The sequence below is a fragment of the Calonectris borealis genome, chromosome 1 (assembly GCF_964195595.1).
Source record: "Calonectris borealis chromosome 1, bCalBor7.hap1.2, whole genome shotgun sequence".
Lineage (NCBI taxonomy): Eukaryota > Metazoa > Chordata > Aves > Procellariiformes > Procellariidae > Calonectris > Calonectris borealis.
The window spans coordinates 81,349,857-81,375,181 of record NC_134312.1 but is presented as its reverse complement, the minus strand read 5'-3'; the positions used below and the strand labels follow the sequence as shown (position 1 = coordinate 81,375,181).

General features: G+C 39.8%; 1 protein-coding gene across 1 annotated transcript in view; it reads left to right on the top strand.

Annotated features, from left to right (window-relative positions):
- The first annotated feature begins 2,794 nt into the window (after positions 1-2,794).
- LOC142087860 (potassium voltage-gated channel subfamily KQT member 1-like) overlaps positions 2,795-25,325 on the top strand; it is a 511,647-nt gene continuing 489,116 nt past the window's right edge. Inside the window, exons 1-2 of the mRNA XM_075162580.1 lie at positions 2,795-2,887; positions 4,491-5,059. Of these exons, the coding sequence (XP_075018681.1) occupies positions 4,677-5,059 (383 nt within the window). The 5' untranslated portion in view covers positions 2,795-2,887; positions 4,491-4,676. The remainder of the gene's footprint in view (positions 2,888-4,490; positions 5,060-25,325) is intronic.

Below are 25,325 nucleotides of genomic sequence, written 5' to 3'. Positions count from 1 at the left end.
CGTGTCAAGCTTTTGGGAGTGAGTGGAAGCCCAGTGTCACAATCTGCTATCCAATATCATAGTACACAAATCCTGATAATCTTAATTTATCTTCAACATGTCCTCGCGAAGAAGAATAATAATATTCATGGTGCACATTACATGAATTGCAATGCTCTACAGACAACTGAACTATAACATATTTGCAATAAAGGTATTACCACATCTTCAGTCTGCAGCTCAAAAATAAGAAGTGAAGAGAGTACTGTTAGTGTGAATTTGGGGCTCAGGCCCATACCCTGTTCTAAGATCCCTAATTATCCACAGTAAGCTTTGGTTTACAGTCCCTTGTCAGACCATTGGCTCACCAGGCTGGGAAACTCGAGCAGAAAGCAGGCATTGGCATTTTGCCCCTTACAGGCAGACTGGGCACAACCAGTTCAAGCCACACAGCATGGTGGATTTGTGCTCCAGCATGATTATTGCTAAAAAAAGATTCTCTAGCTAAGCCAGAATAGTACATGGCACTCAGCAGGGTCTAACTTTTAGGCACACGGTCCTGGAATTGGAATTCACAAACCCAAAGCGGATGTTTAAGAGCACTACATGCAGAAAACTTAGGTCCTGAAAATGGAATTTGAAATGAACAGAGGAGCGCAGGAATGTTTCTCAAGTCTCATCTATTATTTACCATCCAAAATCTTCTAGCATGTGGGTTCCGTATTATTCCTTTATGTTTCTTGCATGACTGATTAATGCTTTTCATCCAAAATACAACCCCTGGAGGAGACAATGATGGTGCTATCAATGGAAAATGGGTCTGGTGCTGCTTTTAGAGTAGTCTCCTGAGAAGTGTCTCCTTGTCAGAAAGGGTTCAAATCTGCATCTCAAAACCAGACATTTCCCTGTGCCTCCCCGTCTTGGCCTTTTGGTTATAAATTATCATGCTTGCTGTGCCTAGTGCTAAATACAGTGCTGTCAGTGTGGGGTAGATACGCTCTGAGCATGTGGGCTGCATCAGGCACATCAGGATTAAACATGAGATGAGAAGTGAGCCTAGTCATAAAAGCCACACTTTTGTATATATGCAGTTGCAGGGCGTTATATGCATATATAATTTTACCAGTGAAAACTTCAGCAGTTAGACTTTCCTGAAATCGTGCATTTCCATTTCACATAAGTCATAAAGTAGTTAGGTGAATAACTGCCTTTTGAGGGTTAGACCCAAAGATGTGATATACTACGTTTGGGGGGCTGTGAAGGAATGAGTTCATGTCTTCCACAATTCAGTCTAATAAAATCTTAACACTAAATCATTATCTTTTCCTTGATCAAGAAATAGGAGTCATATGCTATGGGTTCTATTTCTGCAGTGGTTTCAGACCTGCTGCTATTATGTTGCATTTCTATGTTTGCAATAAAGCTGGGTACTACTTTTCCCTCAAAGTAAACTGATTTTAAGCCTTAAAATATCCAAGATAATTATTGTTAAATTTTTTTTGGAAATGCTTTTTTCCTTCATACTTCAGCTAGTTATTTAGAGCTTGAACAATTATATTCAGGAGAGATCAGAGGTGAGAACAGACAACAATTTTTGCATGTAGGAAATTACTGTCTGGAAAAGTTAATACAGCAGAGAAGGTGTTAATTGATGCAGAAGGCATTTCAAGGAAGAAGCATGAGCAAAATCCTGGAGAAGGAGTTGTATGGCTCCAGCCAGGTATTATTCCTTCTCAATGGTTCACCTACAGCACTATCTGGAATATTGTATCCAGTTCTGTGTACAGCATAAACAAAGAGTCACACAACATTCAAGGAAAACGTTCTGGAGGGGCTGATTTTTAAAGAATTAAAAATGTAAGACTGATCAGACTATATTTATCAGAAAAATAAAGGAACTAAGAATGTTTTTTTTTTTTCAGTGTTATGGAAATATAACTGGGAAACTAAGAAGGTAACTTTCTGTGATAATCTTTCCAATGAATGAGAGGTCTCAGTCCCATGAACAATTGTGATAAAAGTTGAAGACCATGTAAAATGGCAACATTACCCCACTGCCAGAACAAAAGGTGAAACGGTTACCTCTGTTTCATTCTCAGCCACATGACTGTGGAAAAGTGGGAAACAACTCATGTTCAGAATGCTGGCATTTTAGACAATAGTCTATTTTCTGTTAGAAAAGGAAGAAAAAGGGAGAAATAGTAGTAGTCACTTTCTCCTTCCTGATTAGAAAGTTCAACAATAAAATGAGGAATTTGATGCTGGAATGGTTATGTTTGGGATTCTCTTCCTCCCCAAATCAGTAAAAAAAAAAAAAAAAAAGAGCAGTAGTTCAGAAAGGCAACAACAATAAAGAACTCTGATTTTCCATTACTTAATGTAACATAATGAAGTGCTGGTTTTGGTTTTGCCAAAACTTCGATGGAAAAAAACAAACAACTGAAGCTGCCTGTTTAGACTTACTCAATATGAAAGGCTGCTGCACAGCCTCCAGCTAGCTACAAACAACACCTCATTCAAATTTTTAAAAGATGTGAAGTGAGGAAATGCCACTCTTAGCCCATTGCAATTAAGTGTATGCAGATAAGAAAAGGACTGGGAGGGAAAAGAGGACAATCCTTAGCCAAATTAAGCTGTTGCTTGTGGTTGCTGGTTTTGACAACAGGAAGAAGCACAAGTGACTGCTCTCTGAAAACCCTTCCCCAGTTCTTTCTCTGCCTTTCGCCAGGGCAGCCATATAAGGCAGATAAAAGGGAGGGACCCTGCCTTACTCAGGGTGGGACTTGATAAGTTGGGGGCAGAGTCAGGCAGCAGCTCCTTTCCCTGCACCTATCCAGGGAGCCTGCTGTGCGGGGCTGAGGGAGCAGGGAAGAGAAGGAGCAGAAGGACATGCGACAAGAGAAAGCAGGTACTGTTTGCCAGCTGGTTTCAGGTTTTTCTGTGCTTTATGTCTGACTGAGTGGGATCCCCTGTTTTGATTAAGCAGGTTAGCAAATGTGTTTCAGGTAGCTTTCTTTGCAACTGCTGGGTGGCCAACCTTTGCTACAAGCACTTGTCTAGGTAGCCTCGGCACCCTAAAATGAATGATACGGAGGGAGTATACTTCTGATAGGTGTTTCTTATGTTCTTGTAGATTGGCTTGGATGAAGGGCTTTGCTTTAACTTTATTGTTTGGTCCCTACAGCATTTCAGTGTTAAGAGAACTGATGAGGGAAAGGAAATATTTCTCTATCTGCTATAGGACTAATGTAGAAATGCATCAGTCCACCTTACCATGACCAGTGTTAAGAAATGAGCACATTGTAAGAAGTCCACTACTCCATGTAAATATTTTGTGGAATAACATAGAGGACTCTGTTCAGATGTGCTACAATGGTAGTTCATCTGCCACACATGAGGATCTTTAAGCAACACCAAAAAATAAGCTTTATTTAGAAAGAGAGGGTAAAGGTTGAAATTCTCTCTCTCTAAATTACTCTATTCTGTTGAGGCTAAAATAACTCAAAATGTGGGTGTGAGTCTCTTCTGATAGAGGAGCGGTCAGCTGCAACTCTTAGGCATGTGGGAGTTATATTGCAGATAACACAGTACATTACAATATGACATCACAGACATAATTTGACATTAACATCAGCAGTGCTTTGAAGTTAAAGTCACCTCTCATGATACTTTTAATATTCTCATATTTTCATTTTAACTAAGCATTTTAAATAAGGAAGCTTTTCATGGTAGTGTGGAAGAAATGAGGCAGTACAAAAAATGACACCAGAAAGACAGCTGCTCTCAGTCTCACAAAATGATTAATATTGCTGCTAAGTATCTGTGTATTAGCAGCAATTTAAGTCTGCCCCATGAAATAGATATCGGTGTATAAGAGCTTATTTTCTGTTCTATTTTCTGTAGGTACTTGCCTGAGAGTAGCAAAGTTAGCAGCAAACATTAAATGGCTTGAAGAAAATAATCAGGTTAGGAGTCTTTGATCTTCTCTCTTGTAACAATATTAGCCGCCCAGTGACAGTTACCATTAATGGCATCCTCCTTTTTACACTTGAGAAAAATTGTTCCTGAGTACCATGGACTGCAAGATCAGATCCGATGAGGTGACTGAAATAACTTATTCAAGTCTTAAAATCTTTCTGTAACATTGACACTCTAGATATGATCTCTTGAGGTGTAGGTGTTGAAGTTCAAAACCTCAATCTAGTGTGTTTCAGGCAACAGCAAGTTTATAACTTCCAGGAAGTTTTCACAGTTCCACCTCTAATCTGGACACTTCAAGAACTGCTCAGCTTAAAATAATATCATAGGATCAGCTCTCAAGACAACTCTGCTGCTGTACTGGTGTCGCACTATTTAAATAGTTTTAGGTTTCCTTCTTAACAAAGGTAACTTTGAATCATAATTTTCTTTCTTCCTCCAGAAGTCTTAACCTCTTCCCTTTCTCAGCCTCCTGTTACTTCTGGTGTCTAGCATGTATCATTGTCTAATGTATTTTTCTGATTTAATTTCAGAGGCTGTGAGTGACAGCAGGTGACAGGCTGACAGCTCACACTTGTGTCACAGAGAAGCTCCGTGATAACAGCAGAAAGTCATCTTATCAGCTGCTGGAGAACACCCTGGGCAGGGAGGACATACAATACCTTCTTTATGATTTTAAATATTGATCAGGGTTAGTAATACTTGTGCGTTGTTACCGAATGTCCTGTGATAGCGGAGAAACTGTTGGGCACCCGATGGATAACTGCTGTGGACAAGTTCAAGGCTCCGCTTCCCAGCTTAGCAGTCTGAATGGAAATAGGAAATCTGCAGCGTTGCTGGAAGTCAGGGGGAACCTAAGCAATATGCAGTATTCTTGGGTGGCGCTGGATCCAGAAACCCTGGTGAATAATGGATCCGGGGCACCCCGTAGCCCTGAGGAAGGCACAAAGGCTGCAGCCTTGACAGAAAGTGAAGTCCGCAGGGCCTGTACAACAAAGTGTTTCCATAGCCATTATTTAACTAAAACTAGCACACAGGGAGACGTCTACAACTTCCTGGAGAGGCCCAGTGGATGGAAGTGTTTTATCTATCATTTTACTGTGTAAGTACCTACATTGTCACATAATCTCTGATGTAAGAAAAATCTGAAACTGTCCTCTTAATCAGCCAGAAATCATAGTATTTGAGCTCCCGGGCTGAAAACCTGTTGCATGAGTGATCCCATTGAAAGCAGTGGAGAAGCCAGTTTCTCAAAAGATCAGCCTCTATATCCATTAACATTTCCAGAGGAGGGCTTTTTATTCTTCACTTGATATTTGTCTTCAAAGATACACACTGTGTATTTGATATTTCTGACGGGAAGTCCTATATGCTCATGGCAGGTTTTTTTGCTGCCTTAGCTGCTTTACATTGTTCCAGCTTCAGACACTACAGTTTTTAGCATGAGATGTGGAAGGTTCAGCTGTGACCAGATACGTCACATTTTTGTAACTCCATTTTGCTCATGCTGAAGTGCTAAAACAAGTAATTTCTTGGACAAACATATAATCAAACATTACTAATTTGAATAAATTTACAGTTGTGAACATGAGTACAAATTTAGCAAAAAGTTTTTCATTATGCCATGTCTGTATTACATGCAAGGAGGAGATTAAGGCTTCCACTTACCCTTGTAAAACAGTGGTTAATATATTAATATAGCTGCTACTGTTTTCTTTGAGCTGCTTATGGTATCTGTCAAGTTTAGCAGGATCTCAATTACTATTTTGAATGCTGCTTAAAAGAATGATAATTTGTCATCTTAACTGTAGAAAGGGTCCAATTGTGCTCTCACTGAGGCAAGAGGAAGTTTTACTGGCTATAGTGAATGCAAACAGAGCCAAAAGTCCTTGCTTTTATTATAAAATTAGCATATGTCCTGAAGAAATGCAGAGTTTTGAAATTATTCTGTTTGTCTCAGATGAAATTTTCTATGGCCTGCCTGTGTTTTGGAAAAACTATTATCAGTTACTGCAGTCAGGAACTGCACAGAGAAAGATACGATAATTACAAGAATGAATCATAATGCTTCTATCTGGCATAAAATAGATGGTCTTATTAATATTTGTTTCCTTTCATCCCTCAAAATCATATATGGATTTTTTAAAAGGATTTTTTGATTCCTGAAATTTTGGCAAGTAAAAGGATAGGGCCTATGCTTATGTTATATAATAATTCTAAAGGCTTAAACAGATGTAATTTGTATAGATTTAAATATGTGAATAGTCATGATTTAAGCCTATTTGAGGTTAGGTCTTACCAATCTTGCTAAAATGCATTTGTTTCATCATCTGTGTTGCTTTTATCTCAGACTAAGGTTGACCTTTAACGGGTACTTATATTCTGCAATGAGCATTTAAATTAAAAAAAAAAAAAAATTCTGTATATATATACACACACACCCCTGCCATACTAGAAAATTGGAGAAAATATTGGTATTACTAACAGAAAACTCTTCTTTTTTTAACAGTAAAAGGGTTCCTAACTTAAATGAACAAATAAGTAAATTGACCTCTTTTTGAAAGCTTTTCCTTTGAGATTGCTTGAAAGCAAAATCTTTAAACATAGTTTTTGGCCAGCTTTTTTCCTAAGTATATATAACTACGTGTGTTCATTTATATAACAAGTTTCTGTTTTGGAAAGAACACACTATACAACATTAAGTATCATTAAAGTTAAACATTGTTAAAGCAATGAAGTGCTAATCTAAAATATAATTGATTTTATAATGAGAACAAGCTGTAATTTATTTAAAAAAAAAGTTTCTCATGTTGTATCTGTGGTTTTGGGATAATTTATGTAGCGTTGATCTGATGACGATGATAACTATTTTCATAACAAATCCAGTCTTCCAAGTATGTAGCTGATATTTATGTAGCCTGGGGGAGCTGGATGTGCAGCGTCCCTTCATTGTCCTTTCGTCCTTCATATGCCACAAAGACCGCATAACTCATGTACAAACTTGTGGGAAGTTTTATGCAAGAGGGACTGGAGTCTGTTCTGATCTGGAGCCAGTTCTGGTAGAAAGAACCTAACTTTCCAGAAAGCAGGCAAGGCGAGGGAACAGCAAGTGCTCCAGGAGGGAACCTTCCCCTTGCATTCTGCAATTACCAAGATAATCTTGTCTCATGTAACATCTGTAGCGTGCCTGATACTTCAAGTTTCTTTTAAGGGAGTAAACAAGGAACTTTATAATGTGTGTTAGAAAAGGGAATTATTTTTGCTTAATTAAATCTGGAATTAGTGTTATTTTAGTGGAGCTATTCCAGGCTAAAATCATGGTTTCAAAACAAAATGTTTGAAGGGGTGAGTGGGTTTGCTTGAGAATTCCCCCTCCCATTTCTGAAAACCTTCTCACTTAGGTAATTTTCAGCTTTACTGGAATTTCTGTGAAATACTTAACTCCTGAAATCCCCAAGAACAGGGTAGAGGACAAGTTAGAAAGAGGTGAGGGCTTGAGAAACAGCTCTGACATGCAATAGCAATACATTGATCCTAACCAACCAGTTCTTGTGGCTCTGTAAGAGCCTCAAGGTATTGGGTATCAATACATGTTAGAGTCCAGCTGTTTGCCATATGGTCCTCAGTCCGGAAAGAGAAGTGTGTGCCTGGCTTGAATTTGATTTCTAAACTCAGCTATGCACTTGTTTAAATCACACCCACATGTCAAGATATTAGGGTATAATCCTCATATTTTATCTTTTGAATGAGTAGTACAATATGTATTGGTGATGAGTTATGTACAGTAATGAAGTTACTTGGCAAATCCACACATTTAAGTCATTTAGTTGTAAGTGGAGCCTTATGCATGTGATGAGTTTACATTTCTGAAGCATATATGTATTTAATTACAACTGGAATGGCTCAATTATAGTCTAGAATATTGCGTTCGTTTGGCTAAAATACTGTGTTCACATACATGTGAACTGAGTGGGGAGGAGTGAAGCCAGTTAGTTTTCCTGATAAAAAGGTTATTGACCCCCGTTTAGACACGAGGTAGCAATGATCATAAACCAAAAACAGAATCCAATATCTGTGCCTAAAGTGCTAGAATGGGATTTTGGCGGGGAATGTCACACTGCCAAGTCTTTGCAGGCCACCTTTGCCATAGGCAAAGGATGGAGATGGTCTGGCTTTTCTGCCACATTCGTAGAGGCGCAGAACCAGAAGCAGGAAGGTGCAACTCAAGCCTATTGAGAGGAGAGGATCACTGTATGTGCACCCATGTGCACTCACACGCGCAAGTGGTGACTGATAATAGGAGAGCAGTATGGTTTCACTTGTGTTCAGGGAGAAGAGGTAACTGCTGTCATATGTTAATTTGTTCTGAATGTGAGTGATAGAGGCCACCTTGTGTCAGCCTGAGGCTGTGTCTACATCACAGCGGAGCCCTGTGCTGCACAACTGCACCGGCTCAGGTCCCAGCAAAAAAACAATTTGAGTTTGCACTGAGGCTAACTGGCCATATATCTCAGCAAGCAAGGTGGATCCATAGTACCTTTTCCCCTCAGATACACCCTGTTGTTTTTACTCACTGCAGTCCAACCTTCTTGTCCTATCTTTTCCATTTCTCTGGAACATCCAGCAACTTCTAATTTTGGTCTTTTCAGCTGCTGTTGGCTGGGTAGCTGAATTTTTTAGTTAAAAGCCAGAAGCTTGAGGGAACCTGAGTGGGTAGCGCTTAGACTAAGAAGTGCGGAAGTAGAACAAATGCTGCCCTGAGTCTGGTGAAACAGGGACAGAGGAGAACCTGGGACCAAGAGACAGAAGGCTGGATTGGATTATCATAGAAACTGAGGCTGGTGCCAGTGATACTGAAACTGGAGGAAAAGCAATACAAGAGCAGGCTAGCTTGAGAACAAAGAGAAGCCGACTTAAGCAGGAAGGACAAAGAAACAAGGTCTAGCAGCTTTTGGAGATCAGACGGCTGGATAGGCACAAGGAGCTGGAACTGCGGGACAGCTGAAAATGGTCAAGAAGATCAGAGAGCGCCACTGGGAGGAAGAAGAGGTAGGAGATGACAGCTGGAAGCTAGGGGAAAGAGGGACCGTGGAATTCATGACGGGAGAAGGAACCTTTCACCCGTAGGCAACTGGTTTGAATCTCATCCAAGACAATAGCGAAGAAGAAGTAATGACTGTGGGGAGATACAAAAGGAGCTGTTGGTCTCAGTCCAGTTCTTAGTGAACGGATGTCAGCATCACTGCTGGAGTTAGCACAGCTGGAAGGTTTGCTGGCAGTCAGTAGAGAAACCACAGGCTGGTTGAAAAGGGAGGCAAGTCTAAGGCAAGAGGGAGGCCCATGAGAGGGACTCTTAGATTGTGTTCTCAGGCTTGCCACTTTCTTGTCGTGTAACACTGCGAAAGTTTAAGTGAGAACTTGCAGCTGTTCCAGGTTACTTTGTGCTGTTTTGGCCACTTGTTAAATGAGTATTAGACCTTGTTCTCATTTAAAAGTTAGACCAATCTTTATATCCCATAACTTCCCATGGGATGGGGTGAGCCGATCTAACAGCCCATTGCTAGCAGACCACCTCCAGTTCTGTTCCCCTTATCCGCCTTATCCATGCAGCTTGCTCCTGCCAGCTCTAGTCCTTGGATATTCTTGGATCACTGAGCCAGTTCAACGTATTAAGCCAGCAGAATCCTAGCCCAGCAGGAAAAAGTGGATGGTCTTCTGTCAGATTAGTAATACACAGTCAGCATCTTGAAGTGCTGTCCACTATTGTTCTCTTAGTGCTCGTAGTGGATCATAATCACCTGTTAAATTTAATGTAAAATTGTATGGAATAATTGCAAAGTAACACTGCAAATCATCTGGCAAGTACTGCAGACCACCTGGTTTGACTGCAAAACATTTCACAAATGCAGAGTTTGCCTAGCAACAAAGTCTGCTCTCCAGGCTCCCTTATGATTTATGGGGAAACAACTCCTCCAAATGGTGACTCAGAGAGAATAACGGTTATTGCTCTGAATCATTCCTAGGGGATGCTGTCTGCCTCTCTGTTGACTGCATGGGAAAGGTAAGGAGAATGTCCTCCCTACAGTATGGTTTTACAAGAGCTGACATAATAGTTTACCAATACCAAAAGGGTAAGGTTCCCTCTCTCACCTTCCCTTCTTCTCTCCTGGCCACACATTTCTCCTGCATAATGTCTGCTGCTTCTGGCACTCGCTGTAGCCCTCCTAAGCTAAGTCAACTCACTGTAATGGCAGAAATCTAGCCCAGCGAGAAAGTGAGTAGCTTTTGATACCTTAAGGAGTTACAGCATGTCAGTAAATGGTCTGATGGTGCTGGAACAAGTACTAACCAGTTGGCCAAGACTGGAATGGGATGAGGGAGAGCTCTCCTTTTTGCCACCAGAGAACTGTGGTGTTGGCTCAGTTGCATATGAAAACATGTTACACCTCTTCTCCTTCATACTGACTCCCACGGCTTCTTCATAGAGAGGCACACGTGCACACATACATACTTGTTCCTGGCAGCTTGTTGAAAGGAACTCATCTAAGGAATTACTATTGAGTAATTTAAAAGTGCATGCTCCTTAAAAAAAAATGTGAACAGTATCAAGAATGTTGCTAACTTACAACTTTGGAAGGAAAGTAAAGAAGATCAAGAACATGTTTGGAAAATGGTGGCTGGCCAGCTAAGAGTTTTTTCCTTTAGAAAAGATTCTATGTACCGAAGGCTGTGTCACCATGAGTAATACAAAAAGAAGAGAGTTCAGATTATTGGGACAAATTAAAAATTGCAATTTTCTTTTATTATTGGTTCTCTTCAAACTTTGCTGTCTCAATTTTTTTACTTCCCTCAACTTCAAGTAGAAATGCTGTAGTCGTGTTCTGTTAATGCAATTGAAGAAGTTAAGAGCCACCATTCTGGCTGATATTCCATTTTTGTTTGGCGTACAACTGCTGCTGATGTAAAGAACATTAAAAGGCAAAAATACAAGGGTCTAGTGGTTCCTTTTAATGACTGTGGGGCACTTGCCTGCATATCTTTTAGTTCTTCGAGTGTAGCAGCTTTCAGTTAGTGAAACTAAATACATATAGCAAGTAAGTTAGCATAGTGTTCTCCTGCTTCTGTTTTTATCTGTAAATGGAGCCTATAGCTCATTATTTATAACTGTTTATCTCAAAGGGACCGTCAAATTCCCATTTCTGTCCTTCCCACAATTATCTCTAGAATGCAAGCAGATATTTTGCTTTTTCCAATGATGTGATTATAATATGACCAACGTGAGCAGCAACTAAAGTTCAGAGTAATTATAAGCATATGACTGCTTTTGAGATTCTGGTTTTGACCTTGATGTCAAAGCTTGGTCTGGACATGATGTGCTTTCCTAAGGGTAAGTTAGGGCTTTTTATTATTATTATTATTGGGTTCAGGGTGTTTCTTGCAAGCATAACAGTTACTTATTTGGACATTTTATACAGAAGTTGAACTGACAAGTTTTCCAATTTAGATCAACAGGGGCTGCTTTTTGTCTATATACTAGCTACAGAGAGGTACTAAGCTGATGTCTTGTCCATGATGATAAACTTAATATACCAAAAGATGAGCAGTGTTAAAGGGCAGAAACTCAAGAACTATTAATTTTATTAAAGTGGAATGTTCTTCTTACTGGTTAGGGTTGCATGTTCAACTGGATGATATGGTGGAATGCCTTAAGTTGCTAATGGAGGTGCACTAATATTAAACAGAATTATCTTTAGGATTTGGTAAAGTCCCAAGATTGGGCTGTTCTAAAAATACATGGGGACAGTTACAAATTTCTAGCCTCTTTTCCTAAGGAAATGAGGTTTATGCAACCACACTGTCTGAGTGCGTCTGTCTGAAAGTGCCTTACCAAAAACTTTTGAGCCAGTTGGCAAGTTTCAACTAATATTGACAGAGGATGAGACATGTCAGAGAGATTAAGTTTATTCACATTTTGTTAAAATAAGCATTTGGGTAGAGGAGAGAGAAATGAATAACCCCAAAGATGAAAACATTTCACTTTGAGCTCAATTAGATTGTTTGGCACCAAAGAGTCTTTTCAGGAGAGAGATGTTACGAAAGTTCCTAAGGAAGAGCTTTGATCTGAGCGTACTTTGCTTTAGGCACAGAATAACCTAACCACAGGGCACAAAGCCACAGGCTACGTAAGTTTTATTTTCATTTTTTGAAATTATTGATGACTTTTTCCATCATTTATGTAAGAAATTCAATCCATCTTATTCTAGAAGCTCAATTTTGTAATAGACTGTGCAATGAATATGCATTAACATCCCCACAGGCTAATGTTGTTTCTATAGTGAAACCATTTGTTTCTATAGTGAAAACAAATACTGTAGTGTGGCGTTGATGTGGTGCTATTGATGGAATTTGGTTACGCTTTTGTGGAAAAACGCTCTGTTCTTACAGAAACCAGCAAAGTAAAAAGATATTCCTTGATGTTAACATTACAATTGCTCATTAACTTGTGGACTCCACATGGTATCAAATTCAAGAGGAAAAGTGTTTCAGATGTCTTCATGATAATCAAGCTGGTATTAACGTATTACTGGATGTATTTGCAAAGCATCATTATATGCATTTATTCTTTCCTTTTTTTGATACTGAACCTAAGAAACATTAATTAATGTGAGTACTACAAAGAGGTTGGTGTTACTTTATAAATGGTAGTAGTAATTTCCTGTCCCTGTGGAGATGTGTCATAGATCACATGCCGAAGCCTACTGATCTTTTTGTCTCACCTTCAAGGTTGATGATAAATGCCTCAGAATCATGAACACTGGTCATGAAGTCACGATGATGAACTGTTTCTGTCAATGTTTAAAGAACTGATTAAGTCTCTTCTAGAAAGTCTTAGTGATACAGAATCAAAATGGAAGCTTGATTCCTGTGACCAGGGAAGGGGAGGACATCCAGATGTTCTGGTAACAAGGCATATGGAGATTACGAGCAAAAAAACCAAACATAGCAGCATAGATGTTAGTGGAAGATATAGGCACTCAGTTGAATCGGGAAGCTTAAATCCTAGGAATGGCAGGGCACTGAAAAAAGGTTTCTGTAAGATCAGTGCTTCTGGCAATTGTAATGGATGCATGAATGTAATTTGTCGGTTCTGGACTAGCTAAACTTGGAGAAAAGGCAAAATCGAAATCTTAGTGCTCTTTAAAGAGCAGCAAATACGTTAGGCTGTTAAATGCTTTGAAAATGTGAAGTGCTCATATAGGAGCTCAATAGGAGCTGTGAATGTTTTTTTTTAAAAAAAAAAATCCAAACCTATCTTTGGGCAGTTGATTCAGAAAGCTAGTTTGAAGTGGGAGATCTTTTTGTATGATGTGTGCTCATGCTGTGATTTGAACAGCATTGGTATTAGCTATTGATTCAAACTGGCTTATGATAATTTATACATATGCAGGTGAAAGGTCTCAAGAAAAATACAGAATAGTAGCGTGTGTTTGTAAATTACTCTTTAAATTTTCTAGATGTTGTAGAATTATTAGCTAGTTACTTCTGATTGGAGCCAGCTGGACAACTTCATGTTACATGCAATTGGGCTATCGGGCATTTCTGGATGCAACCTAGAATGAGCTGAAGAAAAATCTGAAAACAGTTACCTTCAGTATACCCATGTTATAGGTGGAATTTTCCTTTGGTTGAAAGCTTCAAATCCCTGAAAATATTTTATTCTGAGGCAAAACAGAAAGTCAGATATGCCCAAACTCCCTGCCAGGCAGGCTGCCTGTTAGTAGAGTCCAAAGCTAGGCAAGCTTCCATTAAAACCTGTCTGATCTCCTTCTCCAGTTCTGCTGAAACCAACACATTCCCAGACTACTTTCTAATTTTAACATATTGGTATTTTCAACAGAAAAATTGTTCCTTTACCAAAATTTCCAACCAACTCTAATTTGTGTATGATCACATATGTATAAGCGCAAGACCTTTCGACAAAACATCAAACCTAAGGAGCCTGGAAATAGATCTATGGGAGAACTGAGGGACATCAAAACTTGCCTACAAAGGCACATAGACAACCTTCTCTTTATGACTTAGTCAGAAACTCCTTTGGATAACAAAAATATGTAAGCACCAGGAATGAGATTTTATTCGGACTAGCAGGAATGTTTTATAGAAGCACATGGCTATTCAATATAAGACAGTATAATCCCATTTAGAAGAAAGAGAAGTGCTTCGTACGTTCAGGAATGAAACTTTCTTGCAGTTTTATAGCATGAAAAAATGGAATTGCTTTCCTTAATTTTCCTGCCACAAAATAACCACCTAAAATAAAAAGCAGGCCATGCCTCTGGAGCCCCTCAAAGAACTTTCTGTTGGCTAAACTCATTTATTCTCCCTAACAACAGGCTGTCTTAAAGCTATCAGTCTCCACTGGACAACTCTGTAGTCTATCATCAAGAAAAAAGCTGAAGCTCCAATGGGTGTAGTTGCACATAGATTTACTTGGACATATTGCCCTCAATCCAATCTCTTTTTCTTGTAATTTAACTCCAGCTGAAGCAACTGGATTTCTTCTGTCCTAGTGTGTTAATAGAACAGAACATTTTGGCTTCACATCTTGCTGGAGCAAGCAGTAGATAGGATAAAAAAACTATCTAAGAAATTAAAAAAAAAAAAAGGTTTTAGGTATAATTTAAACTGGAGACATATATAAGCCATTTGCAATTATCTAGCTGAAGGGCTTTCATATAGTGAAGTAAGTCACAGCAGCTCAGTTTTGAGGAAGGAGCACAGCAGGGGAAAGACATGTCTGGTTGTGTTAAAAACATCAGTCACCCATGATCCCATGATCAAGGCATCTAAATACTACAGAGCATGGGTTTCAATAGCTTTTCTGTAATTTTGTTGATTTTCTTTCACTATGGAGCTCACATTTTTCTAAACATGTTTTCTTCTCTAAACACAACTTTGCAGAACCGATTAAGTTTGGCAAGCCCAAAAGGCCACAAAGCTACTATTTTGTATTTGGTTGCCAAGGAATATATCTCTGTCTACCAGTTTATAAGTTTGTCCCCTCCTCACCCATCCCTTTTTTGTTGTTCAAGAGATAACATTACCACAAGCATCCCATATATCAACACTTTAAGTACACTTATCTGCAGTAGATAAACACAAAAAACCACATGCACAGATAATCTTTGCTAGAAATGGCATTATTTGATGCAAAACTTAAAAGGAGGAATGATTAATACTTCTCCTTTAAGAGCTTTCATTAGGCTTGTCTTCCACGGAAAATGAGATTGTTATAGCACGACCTTGAAAGAGTTCACCCTTGATAAAGTACTTGACATCATTTTGCTCTCAGTGTTGTAGTTAACCTACTAGTTCCAAGTGTTTGTAGGCTTCAGTAGAGCATGCTCATGGCCAATTAATCTACTAAACAGAATTTGTCCCTGGCTACAATAACAACAGAAACATGTTTACAGTTGCACTAGCTACTCTCCAAAATGAAGCAATGTTTAGGAAGATCAGGACACAGAGAGGCACTCATTTGTAACCTTTAACCCCGGTTGATCAACTGTCCAGTGCACCAGTACTGTCTATTTAAATTTGTTGATGCATGAGACAGATTTAAGGATGATGGTTTAAAAACACTGATGAAAAAGCAGTTGTATTTTTTTGTATGCATGAGGCTTAAGGAATTTAGGAGAAATCAAGAAATACTAATATTTAGTGTACGTTAGCAAGACCTCTCTGGGGAAAATATGGCACCTCCATCTTCTGTTGGTGTGACCTGCATTAAGTGAGAATCCAAAACCAAATGAGAAATTCTCAGATAATCCTCTTTCCTCTGATAAGTAAAACTTTCTTTTTCTTTTTTCTTTTTAAAGAGAGAACAAGGAAAAGTCTGCAAATAGGTGATTGGGGGTAAGTTTCTGTCTTCAGAAAAATAAAAAATTGAAGGAAAAGAAACCCAGGTGTCTTGAGAGGAAACACTTCTCTATTTTTAGCAGCTATATGGTAGAAAAGGAAAACAGTATTTGCTGAAGTAATAGCTCAATCTATGGCTTGACATCCTCAGGAATCACAGGAGTCAAAGAGGACTACAAAATACCAGAAAGTAGCACCTCAGTTCTTTTGGGATAGGAAAGAGTAGACCAACTCTACTAGTTGGTAATTATTTATGTCTCCTCCTTATCAGCTCCTTTCCTTTAGGAACTGAACAGCCGCCAACAAGCGAGACTGTTCTCTGTTGATGTAAATAACTACTTGCAAGCAAATAAACAATCACAACCTGTTTTCACCCCCTTGCAACACAGAGAACTGCCTTTTGCAGGAGAGAATATGGATAACAGGGAACATGAAAAAGCCAAACTGGCAGCTAGTGGGGAAAGGGAAATTGTCACACGACAAGCTTTAAATACTTTCACCCCAAGCCAACAATATTAAACTCACACCCATCCACTTACCCTACCTATAAGTATCCCAGAAATCTAATCAGAAATATTTAGGGAGACCCAGGATCTGGGTGTCACTTGTTAACAAGTTAACACTAGTAGACTTTGCTATTGCATTTTGAGGAACAGCTTGTTTCTCAAACCAAAACATGAAGTGAGACCTAAAGACAAACCAGTGGTATTTAGTGGTGAGTCTTGCTAAAGGTTTGTACATGGTACCACATATTCAACTATTGTTCTGCTCTTTACAGAGAATTTGGCGCTCACCCAAGGTTTTTTTCCTCCAGTATGTTTAAAAAGGTCATTGGTTAGAACTATGTTTAGCATCCCAGAGGCTGTTAGGAGCAATCCACAAGGAGGTTTCCTGATTGCCTAAGAGGCAACAGAGCTGTAGCTTGTTGGATTCTGCAGATCAGTTGGCAATTAATTAAGCCATTTATCATTAAGGTTAGACTTGTCAAAACTAACCTGCACTCTGGTGCATGGCTCAATGACAGAGATAGTAACCTTAAAAAAATATGAAGGCATATGTATGCTCTGACTGCTGGTTTAAAGATATCAGAGGGAGAAGGAAAGGCTGTTCCACTGTGTTAAGAGAAAAAGGTGCAAAAGGATTGTTTGTTTCTATGGGAGTGGATTTAGTTGAGGTGCAGGGAGGACTTGACCTTTCTTTCCGCTACTTGTCTCCAGCACTTTTGTCATAACACAGATACTGCTTACTCACCCAGCTCAACCCCATGGCTTCTTTCCAACAGCCTGTGGTGTGTGCTGAGAGTATAAACAGCTCCACTGCTATGGCAGGGGCATCGCCAGCAGTGGCTAAAACCTGTCTCTGGGGCTGCTATGTAAACCATGGGTCCTGAATGGCACCTCAAGGGTCTCAGCTCCACCCCTTTCCTGCCTCCCCCTCCAGGACACACATATCCAGTGAGAGAGGAGAGCAGTCCCAGCTTCTTCACACTGAGGTTGTGTCCACCCATGAACTGCTACCTGTGTTAAGTGAAAGGGAAATTATACACTGAAAGAGCACTGCCTGGAACAGTACCATTTTGGGTTTTGTACGTGTTTTTGTATCCACCTTAAAATGCTCCTGTTACTTTTGCCGTCTTCAATCTATCTGACTCTGATGGATAATACCAGAAACTCTCCCTTATCTGTTTCAAGTTCAATTTCTAAATACTGCAAGTAAAGAAAGGGAAAATCTACTTTCACGTTGGTTGTGAGGAGTAGTAATTATGTACTTGCCATTCCCACTCACTTCAGCAGGCTTTTCTGAGTTGAATTTGGGAAGTAATCACACATGTTGCCAGGGCACTGAGCGTACCAGAAGGCTGACCAGAGCAAATACAGCCTGTTGATGCACTCAGAGCCCTAAGAGCAACCCTCTTCTTGTCAAGGTGTGTCCCTGCACTTTGCAAAGGTCTGGTTTTGGAGGGGGACTTGTAAAAAACTCTCATTTTAGCTTCGTGCATGTTGTCCATCATTCCTAGGAATGTTAATCTGGTCCATAGCGCTGCCAGCTGATGAGGTACTGAAGCTTTCCACAAAGTAAACTAGTAATCAAAGTCTGCTTCCCAGGATATTCTGGCTGCCCTTGTACCATGACTGCAGGTGGATTGCTGGTGGAAAGTGGGTGATGAGGCATTAGCAGGAAAACCTAATGTACTGTGTTGATCTTCATGAATCATGGATCTCTGAGCAATTTGAGCCTGTTGGTGCCCTCAGAGCCCTGACGCATCCTTTCCATTGTTTCGGGTTCTCTGTAGATTCAGATGGACGATGGCAACATGTAGTGTATTATTTTTAAGGTTATGTTTTCAAGCAGGAGGTTATGGAGCAGAGCTGTAGTCAGGAGCAAATTCTGCTGTCATGGAATCAGCATGTTTTACAGCTTCTGAAACAGTCATTGCAACATACGGGCAAAAGACATTTTAATTTTTAATTTTTTTATAACACATCAGGAAGTCAACAGGTAATTTCACTTTTCTCTTTTATGGTATGTAAAAATACACAGCATTTAATTTGAGTATGAGCTCTCCTGAGCATGAAAATTGACCTTTGGATACAGAAAGCAATAAACGCCATCTGCTTCTCAAGATGCCTTTGCTAGTAAGAAGCTTAACTTTATTCTGATATATTTGAGTGTGTTTGTGTTCGTCATCCAAATTGTTTACAACTAATAACACTTCCAATAGTTCTGTTTTGGGATTCTTACCTTTATTTTATCTTGGAATTCAAGATAAAAATCTGAATCTGTTTTACGTCTTTCTTAGTGTCCTGATTCCTAGAATCAATATTATATTAACGGTACAGCTATTTAAATTTAATTATATATATTTTTAACTTCCACTGTTTTAACTCTAAAAACTCAAAAATAAGATAGATAAAGAACCGTCCAAGTGTTGTTAAATGTTTATGATTTTTTAGTCTCAATAAAAAATTCAAGATATCAAAATATGTTATTATTGGCAATTTTAAATTTAATAATTTATCCTATATTCTTAATTTTTAGGAGTGATGACCATTTATGGTTATAACAGAAATTAAAGTGAGCTGCAGGTATTACCTGCAAAACAGGTTCCTGTTGTTTCCTGTTTGGCATCTAAAATGGTGTCCAGAATTCACTGTCTCTGTAGAGAATAGCCATTTTAGCTGCAAAAACTGTGGAAGGAAATGAGATGAGAAAACACACCATGAACAGAAAAGAATCTTTATCATCAAAACAAGCCAACAGAAGCACAAGAAATTATCAAGTGAGCAAAACTCCAATCGACAGCTTGAGGCGCTTCAGTCAGAGATTTTATTTTGCCATGGCCATTCTACACATTATCTTCCCCCTGTAATCCTCCATAGCCCTTTGCCAGGAATTACTCTCCCTTCATATAGAGGAAAATATAGCACTCCAGTCCTTTGACCAAGTGTATATTACATGCTTAGAAAGCTGTAAAAAGCATCAAATAATAGTTCTGAATGGAAATTCATCATGCTGGGTACCCTTTTCTTGTATATAAGCAGATTCTTAAACAGGTTACAAAAACTAAAACTGACATGTCTCTTCTTTTCCTTTTTGCCTTTTTTCCCATCATAATGAACTGAGATATGAACAGTCCCCAGCTGCTTTTTTCAACCTGAGCCCCACTCTTAATTTCCTAAGAATCTTCTTAAGTCAGGCTTGATTTATAACATATTTGTCTGTCTCACACTCCCCAAAATATTCTCATTTTGAATGAATAATCACATGTTAGCAGTCTCGCAGTATTGGCAAAACTGGGTCAGACCATGCGATTTGTGCTTTCTCTCAATAATACGTCAGGAAGCAAAATGATCTTTAGCAATCTGGGTGATCTGCTGGTTCCCTAATTCAGCTCAAGAGGTGGATGTCCTGCAGTCACTCAGTTATGTTTTGTGTGTGACGGAAAACACATTCCTGCTGTGGGCTACAGACTTTTTTAGAAATGCCTTCATCCAGTGGTAGCTAAAGAAGCAGTATTTTTATAAAGGATTCCATAAGATTGTTATGTAAGGCTTTTCTTTCCTGTGTGTGTACGGTGGGTTCTATTTTCTTTATTAAAATATACTTTATTAGCATATACTCTTCAGATGTTTTTTTAAAATACTAAATCCTTAGGTATCAGTACAGTTGGTATAGTCAACAATTAAAACAGCCGTTCAGCAAGAACAACCTTAGACTAACCTACATTATGGTAAAATCACAGCTGTGAAAAGTGATTTCTAAGGTTCTGGTATCTAATAGTACAGATTCTACCAGGCAACCTAGGAAGAGGCTCCTCATTAATCCATGAGATATTTTGGAACTAAGAGACATTATCAACCCCAGATCATACCTTCACTTTTGTAGCATTTTGTTGTTACTGACTTAGGAAAACTCAATTCACCTTTCGTGTAATAAATAGCAGCTGCAGCCTAAAACAGCAGGTGAGCATTCAGTAAGCACAGTTTCATATCTCACTGAAAGGCTTCAGTATAGGACAGTGGATTTAAAAACAATTCTACAAAAGTACCTGTTTCAGTGCAATTTGAAAGCTTCCCATGAAAGCAGTAACACAATGTTACAGTGCAGAAAGGGGATCAGGAGCAGCAGTTAGTCCTCCCCTGCCTGGCGAGGAATGGTTGGGTGCTGTCAAGGCTCTGTGGGGGCCGGCAGCTCCCCAGGGCCTGGGAAGCATCTGGAGGTCCCAGCAGGGCAGGACCTTGCAGCCAGAACCCACCACACAACACCAGCCAGGGAGCAGGGCAGGACGGGGCAGGGGGCAGGCAGGGTAGTCCCAGCCCCAGGCATCGGGCCTCTCCCTGGGGACTGGGACAGGCTGAGATCAGTGCCCACAGGGCCTTGGCAATTGTCTGGGTAATTATTAGCAGTTTTAATGTCTATTAACACTTTTTTTCTCCCCACATAAATCGCCTAGCTGGAAAACAAATATGGTCTTCCTGTCACACAAAAATCACTGAGATTGGTTTAGGGTTTACAACTGAGGACACTGGATGGCTGTCTCTTTCAGCCAAGGTGGGATCAATAAGAAGAGAACTTTATTTTTATAAAACACAGCTTTCTCTGATGACAAACTAATTGCAAGAATGCTGCCACTGCAGTTTGCTGCTGAGCTGTGCAACAGACTGATACCTGCATCACAGGTCTCTAATTCCATACAAATTATTGTACAGTCTTCTTTTCTAAACCTATTCTTTCTGTGCCAGAGCTTTGCTGTGATTAGAGATTACTGGAACAACATCTTTACTATCAGTTCATGGCTTACTGGTTGACTAGGTGAACTGCTTTTGAACTGAGCTTGCTTTCTTTTTGTTTTTTTTTTTGTTGCTGTTCTTGCTATTGGCAATTGTGAGGAACTTGATGCCCTTACTCACTCATTAGTCTGTGGTTATCTTTGACTTTGTCCTCACTGCAACTTAATCTGTACTCACCTCATGTGAGCTGCCCTCATGCCTATGGTTCAGTTGCTTTTGTCAGTGCTTAGCGTGGCTTTTTATCACTTGAACAAGGAAACCACTCATTTCCCCATCATGATATTAGTTGCTAAACTCTCCTTGTGTTTTGTGGCATTCAGGCTGAGTATTAGGCTTTCTGACATTACCTAACATTTCTATGCCAGGCTTGTATTCTTCCAGGTTCCAATAAACAGGCTGTAATAATTTCTCATTTTTTGGAATCAAGGTCAAGAGTCTCAAGCCCATCCATCCCTACTTTGAGCTGTCTTGGAATAACACAGTATGGTAGCCTCGTACTGCTTAGAGCTGATACTGTCCTTGCCTGCCTTGCTCTGAATGCCGGTCTCAAGTGCGTCTTCACTGGTAGCTTTAACTTTCATATGCTTTGTAAGTGTCATTCTGTTGTGTCATGCAGTTGGCAGAAGTGACAAACATGGTCACTAGAGGTGGGCACTTCAGTGCTTGAAGTTGTTAGTAGTGTAGTGTACAAAGAGAAAAACTTTCTGCTTGACATTACCAGGAGGGTTTTACATTACAATTTGCATTTGGGAAAGGAGATTATTGAAACTGGAATATATACAGGTGATAGCTGAAGCTAACCCTTCCCCTCTTGCAAAAAGCAAGTCTTGGTCTTTTACGTCCAAAAGTGATCAGCGGTGATTCTACATTTCAAACAAATGCATTTTATATGAGGACATGATACTTTAACCGTAGAATGTCCAGCCTATTCTGTGCTAGCAAAATGATGCCTTTGTTATTCATTGGGAAGGAGTGACACTCACTGGCCAGAATATATAGTGCCATAAATTAAGTGAATTTAAAGGGTCTTTTGAATGGCTTTAATGTGTGTTTTGGAAATGGAAAAAGAGAGAGAGAGAGAGTCTCAACACAGGAGGGAAGCAACAATTAGCTGGAAGTTACCAAACTTGCAGGCTGTATTAGCAGCCTTTGGACAATTCTGGGTCCCTTAGTAAATAAATGGCACCAGTTGTCCTCCCTTATACATCCTTACGCACATACATCTTAGCACTTTGCATCACCTTTTTCTCGATTTTTTTGTAAACCTCTTTTCGTAAACCTCTTTTTTTTTGAGGTTTACAAATTTGGTTACTTTTTCTGAGGCCTAATGGAGTTGCGGTTGAAGATGTAGTGATAATATCTGCAGGGTATGTAAGAATATCCAGCTCTTCTCTTTGCTTAACTCAGAGTGGAAAAGGAGAAAAGGTGTAAAGTGCACTGTCATCCTCAGTATCTTGATAGACAATATTTAGAATGTGAATTACCCCTGGCTTTTTATTTATTACTAGTGAGGGCAGTAAAAGAAGACAAAGGGATTTTGAAAGGCGGTAACTGAAATGGCAGGGATCTGGAAGAAATTAAGGGGCTGTACTCAGAGGAAGCTTTCCATACCTTTATACATGCATTTTGCCTAGAAATAAGATCTGTAACAATGGTAGGAGTGGAACATCAGTCCTACCAAAGATGAGAATCAACGGACTGACTAGTTTCAAGAAGTGCTTGGTAAATTTATGCTTGAGTTGTTTGATGTGGTTATTTCAGGAACCAGCAAAGTTCCTGTGTTCCGTGACTATTGAGTGGAGGATGGTCTGAGCTTCAAGAAATCCAAGTTCTGTATGCTTTTGACACTGTCCTGATGTATGGACAAGTCTGTTCACCTCTTTGTGTCTTTCTCCATTTACTCATCACTGGGATTGCTAATTGGAAGTAAAAGCTGTCTGGATAAAGAAACTGCCTGATGGAGCACAGCATCCAACCGAGTGGGGTACTCAGTGCCTGTGAGGGCTTCTGTGTACTAGTGTGCTCCTCTCATATTAAATGTAAGAAGAAAAGTGGAATCTTATAACTCTGGTTACCTTATTTTTATATCTGCATTTTCTTTACATGGAGAGCAGTGCTACTGTGTTAAAGGAAGGCTAAAGATTTGCATATTCCCATGCTTAGACTCTTCTAGTGTTGGACGCTGGCAATACACTTATGCTGTAAACTCCTTATCAACTTGCTTTTTTGCATTTGACAAAGGCTGGCTTGTGTTTTCAGTGTCTCTTCTCAACGCTTTGCTCTGGTTTTCTTTTTTTGGAGTATCACTCTCCAGTAATACTGCCTGCGGCAAGAAAGTGGGACTTTTGCCCCCTCTGCTGGCTGGCTTATCTTTGGTCAGTGTAGTGGCTCATATCAATATATGATATCAATATATCAGTTTTATTATGACTTGGCCAGATCTCTGTACCCCCTCTAATATACCACCATTTTCAAAGAGATAAACATTTGGGGCTGGAAGTAAAACTGCTGAATAATATGTATGTTGAAGTGAAAGAAGTAGCAGGATTTGGTGATGCGCTGTGTAACTATTAAATCATGAGAACGTGGCTAAGATCTGTCCTGTGCTAAAAGCGCTGCTAGCCTTGACTAAGATGTGTTATCTGGATCTTTTTTCCCCTTCAGCCTTATTTTTTCTAAAGACATTTCCGGATATTTGCGATTAAAGAAGAACTAGGAATCATTAAGATGCCCAAGACGAACATATTTTTCTTTGCTAACACCATCAAAAGTGGTGAAGCAGCTTCCTGAATATGAGACACTCAGAGAAATCAGATTTTAATTTTCAGTAAGCATGATAAACATGTTTTCCCATTGGATCCTTCTCTCCTTTATTCTTAGCAGTGCAGGTTTAGCTTGTTCTTTTACACAGTGCTGCTGAATCTTAGGCCTTTACCAGCTGGCTGTCAGCTAAGACAAGGCCAACGCAGGGCACACTCAGGAACAGAGTTCAAGAGAACCAGATAGCAGCTAGGCATCAGGAGAGGTTTACTGAAGGCATCCAGAAGATTGTTGCCCTTTGAGGGGTTAGGTAGGAACCTTAAAAAGCTGGCTTCTTAAGTGTCCTAGTCTCCTTTGAGCAGTTTTCAGGAAAAAATACTGAACTGCTTCAAATTCCTCTTTGGAAATCAATGCAGTATAATTTTTATTTATTTATTAATTCTACCAATAGATCAAGATGCCAGACCCTTGGGATAGAACCAACAGCCCTGAACTGTATGCCTAGGTAAGAAGAGGTTTTACAATCTGAAGCTACCTCCTTACAGCTAGGTGCCTGAAAGTCATTCCCATATGTTTGGCCCAAGCCTTTCTACTTGGTGCTAATGACTAGCTCCTGCTGCTTCTGCTTAGGAGCTAAAGCATGTGCTTGGACTCAACACCCTTCTGAGACTGAGGAGATTCATACCCACAACTTCCACCTCCCAGGACAACACCCAAACCATCTGGCTAGGAGCCTGGAGTCACAGGCAGAACGGTCTGGAGTCACAGGCAGAGCCAGGGAATTCTGAGGGATTTGTTGCCAAACAACACAAACTTCTGATCACTGATTCATTTATTGAAAAAAAGAGACCACCACAAACAATCAAACACATTAAACCTGCATCCTCCCCCATCTCTGGTCTCAACTTTCCGTATATTCAGCACAGGTTACACTCAATCCATCAAAACTCTTCCGTAAAGATGATCGGCATTGTGGGAGGTTGAGGTGGTATGTCACCATTTCTTCCTGTGACTCTGCATAACAATCTCTTTCTGCTGCTCTTCCCTATGGGTTTGTCAGGGTGCAGCAAGGTCGGGGCTACTCCATGAGAGGGGGCGAACGAGGAGCAGAGGCTGACCCCACCATAAGCAGGGAGAGTATCCTCACCAACAGGGCGCCTGTTGTAATCCACAGCACCCAAGTAGAGTGGGCAGAGCAGGGGGCTGATAACAGGGTCCATTGGCAGCTCCAGACAGGTTGGACTGGGAATTGACCACATATTTACTGTGATTTGTAGTAGCAGCTGAGCACTGGAAATAAAAGCTACCTGCCCGAAGAGCTCACAGTTTATGAGACTGGTTTTCTTAATCATTCTTCTATTATATGGCATGGTAAAGTCATCCTTCACATGGACTTTA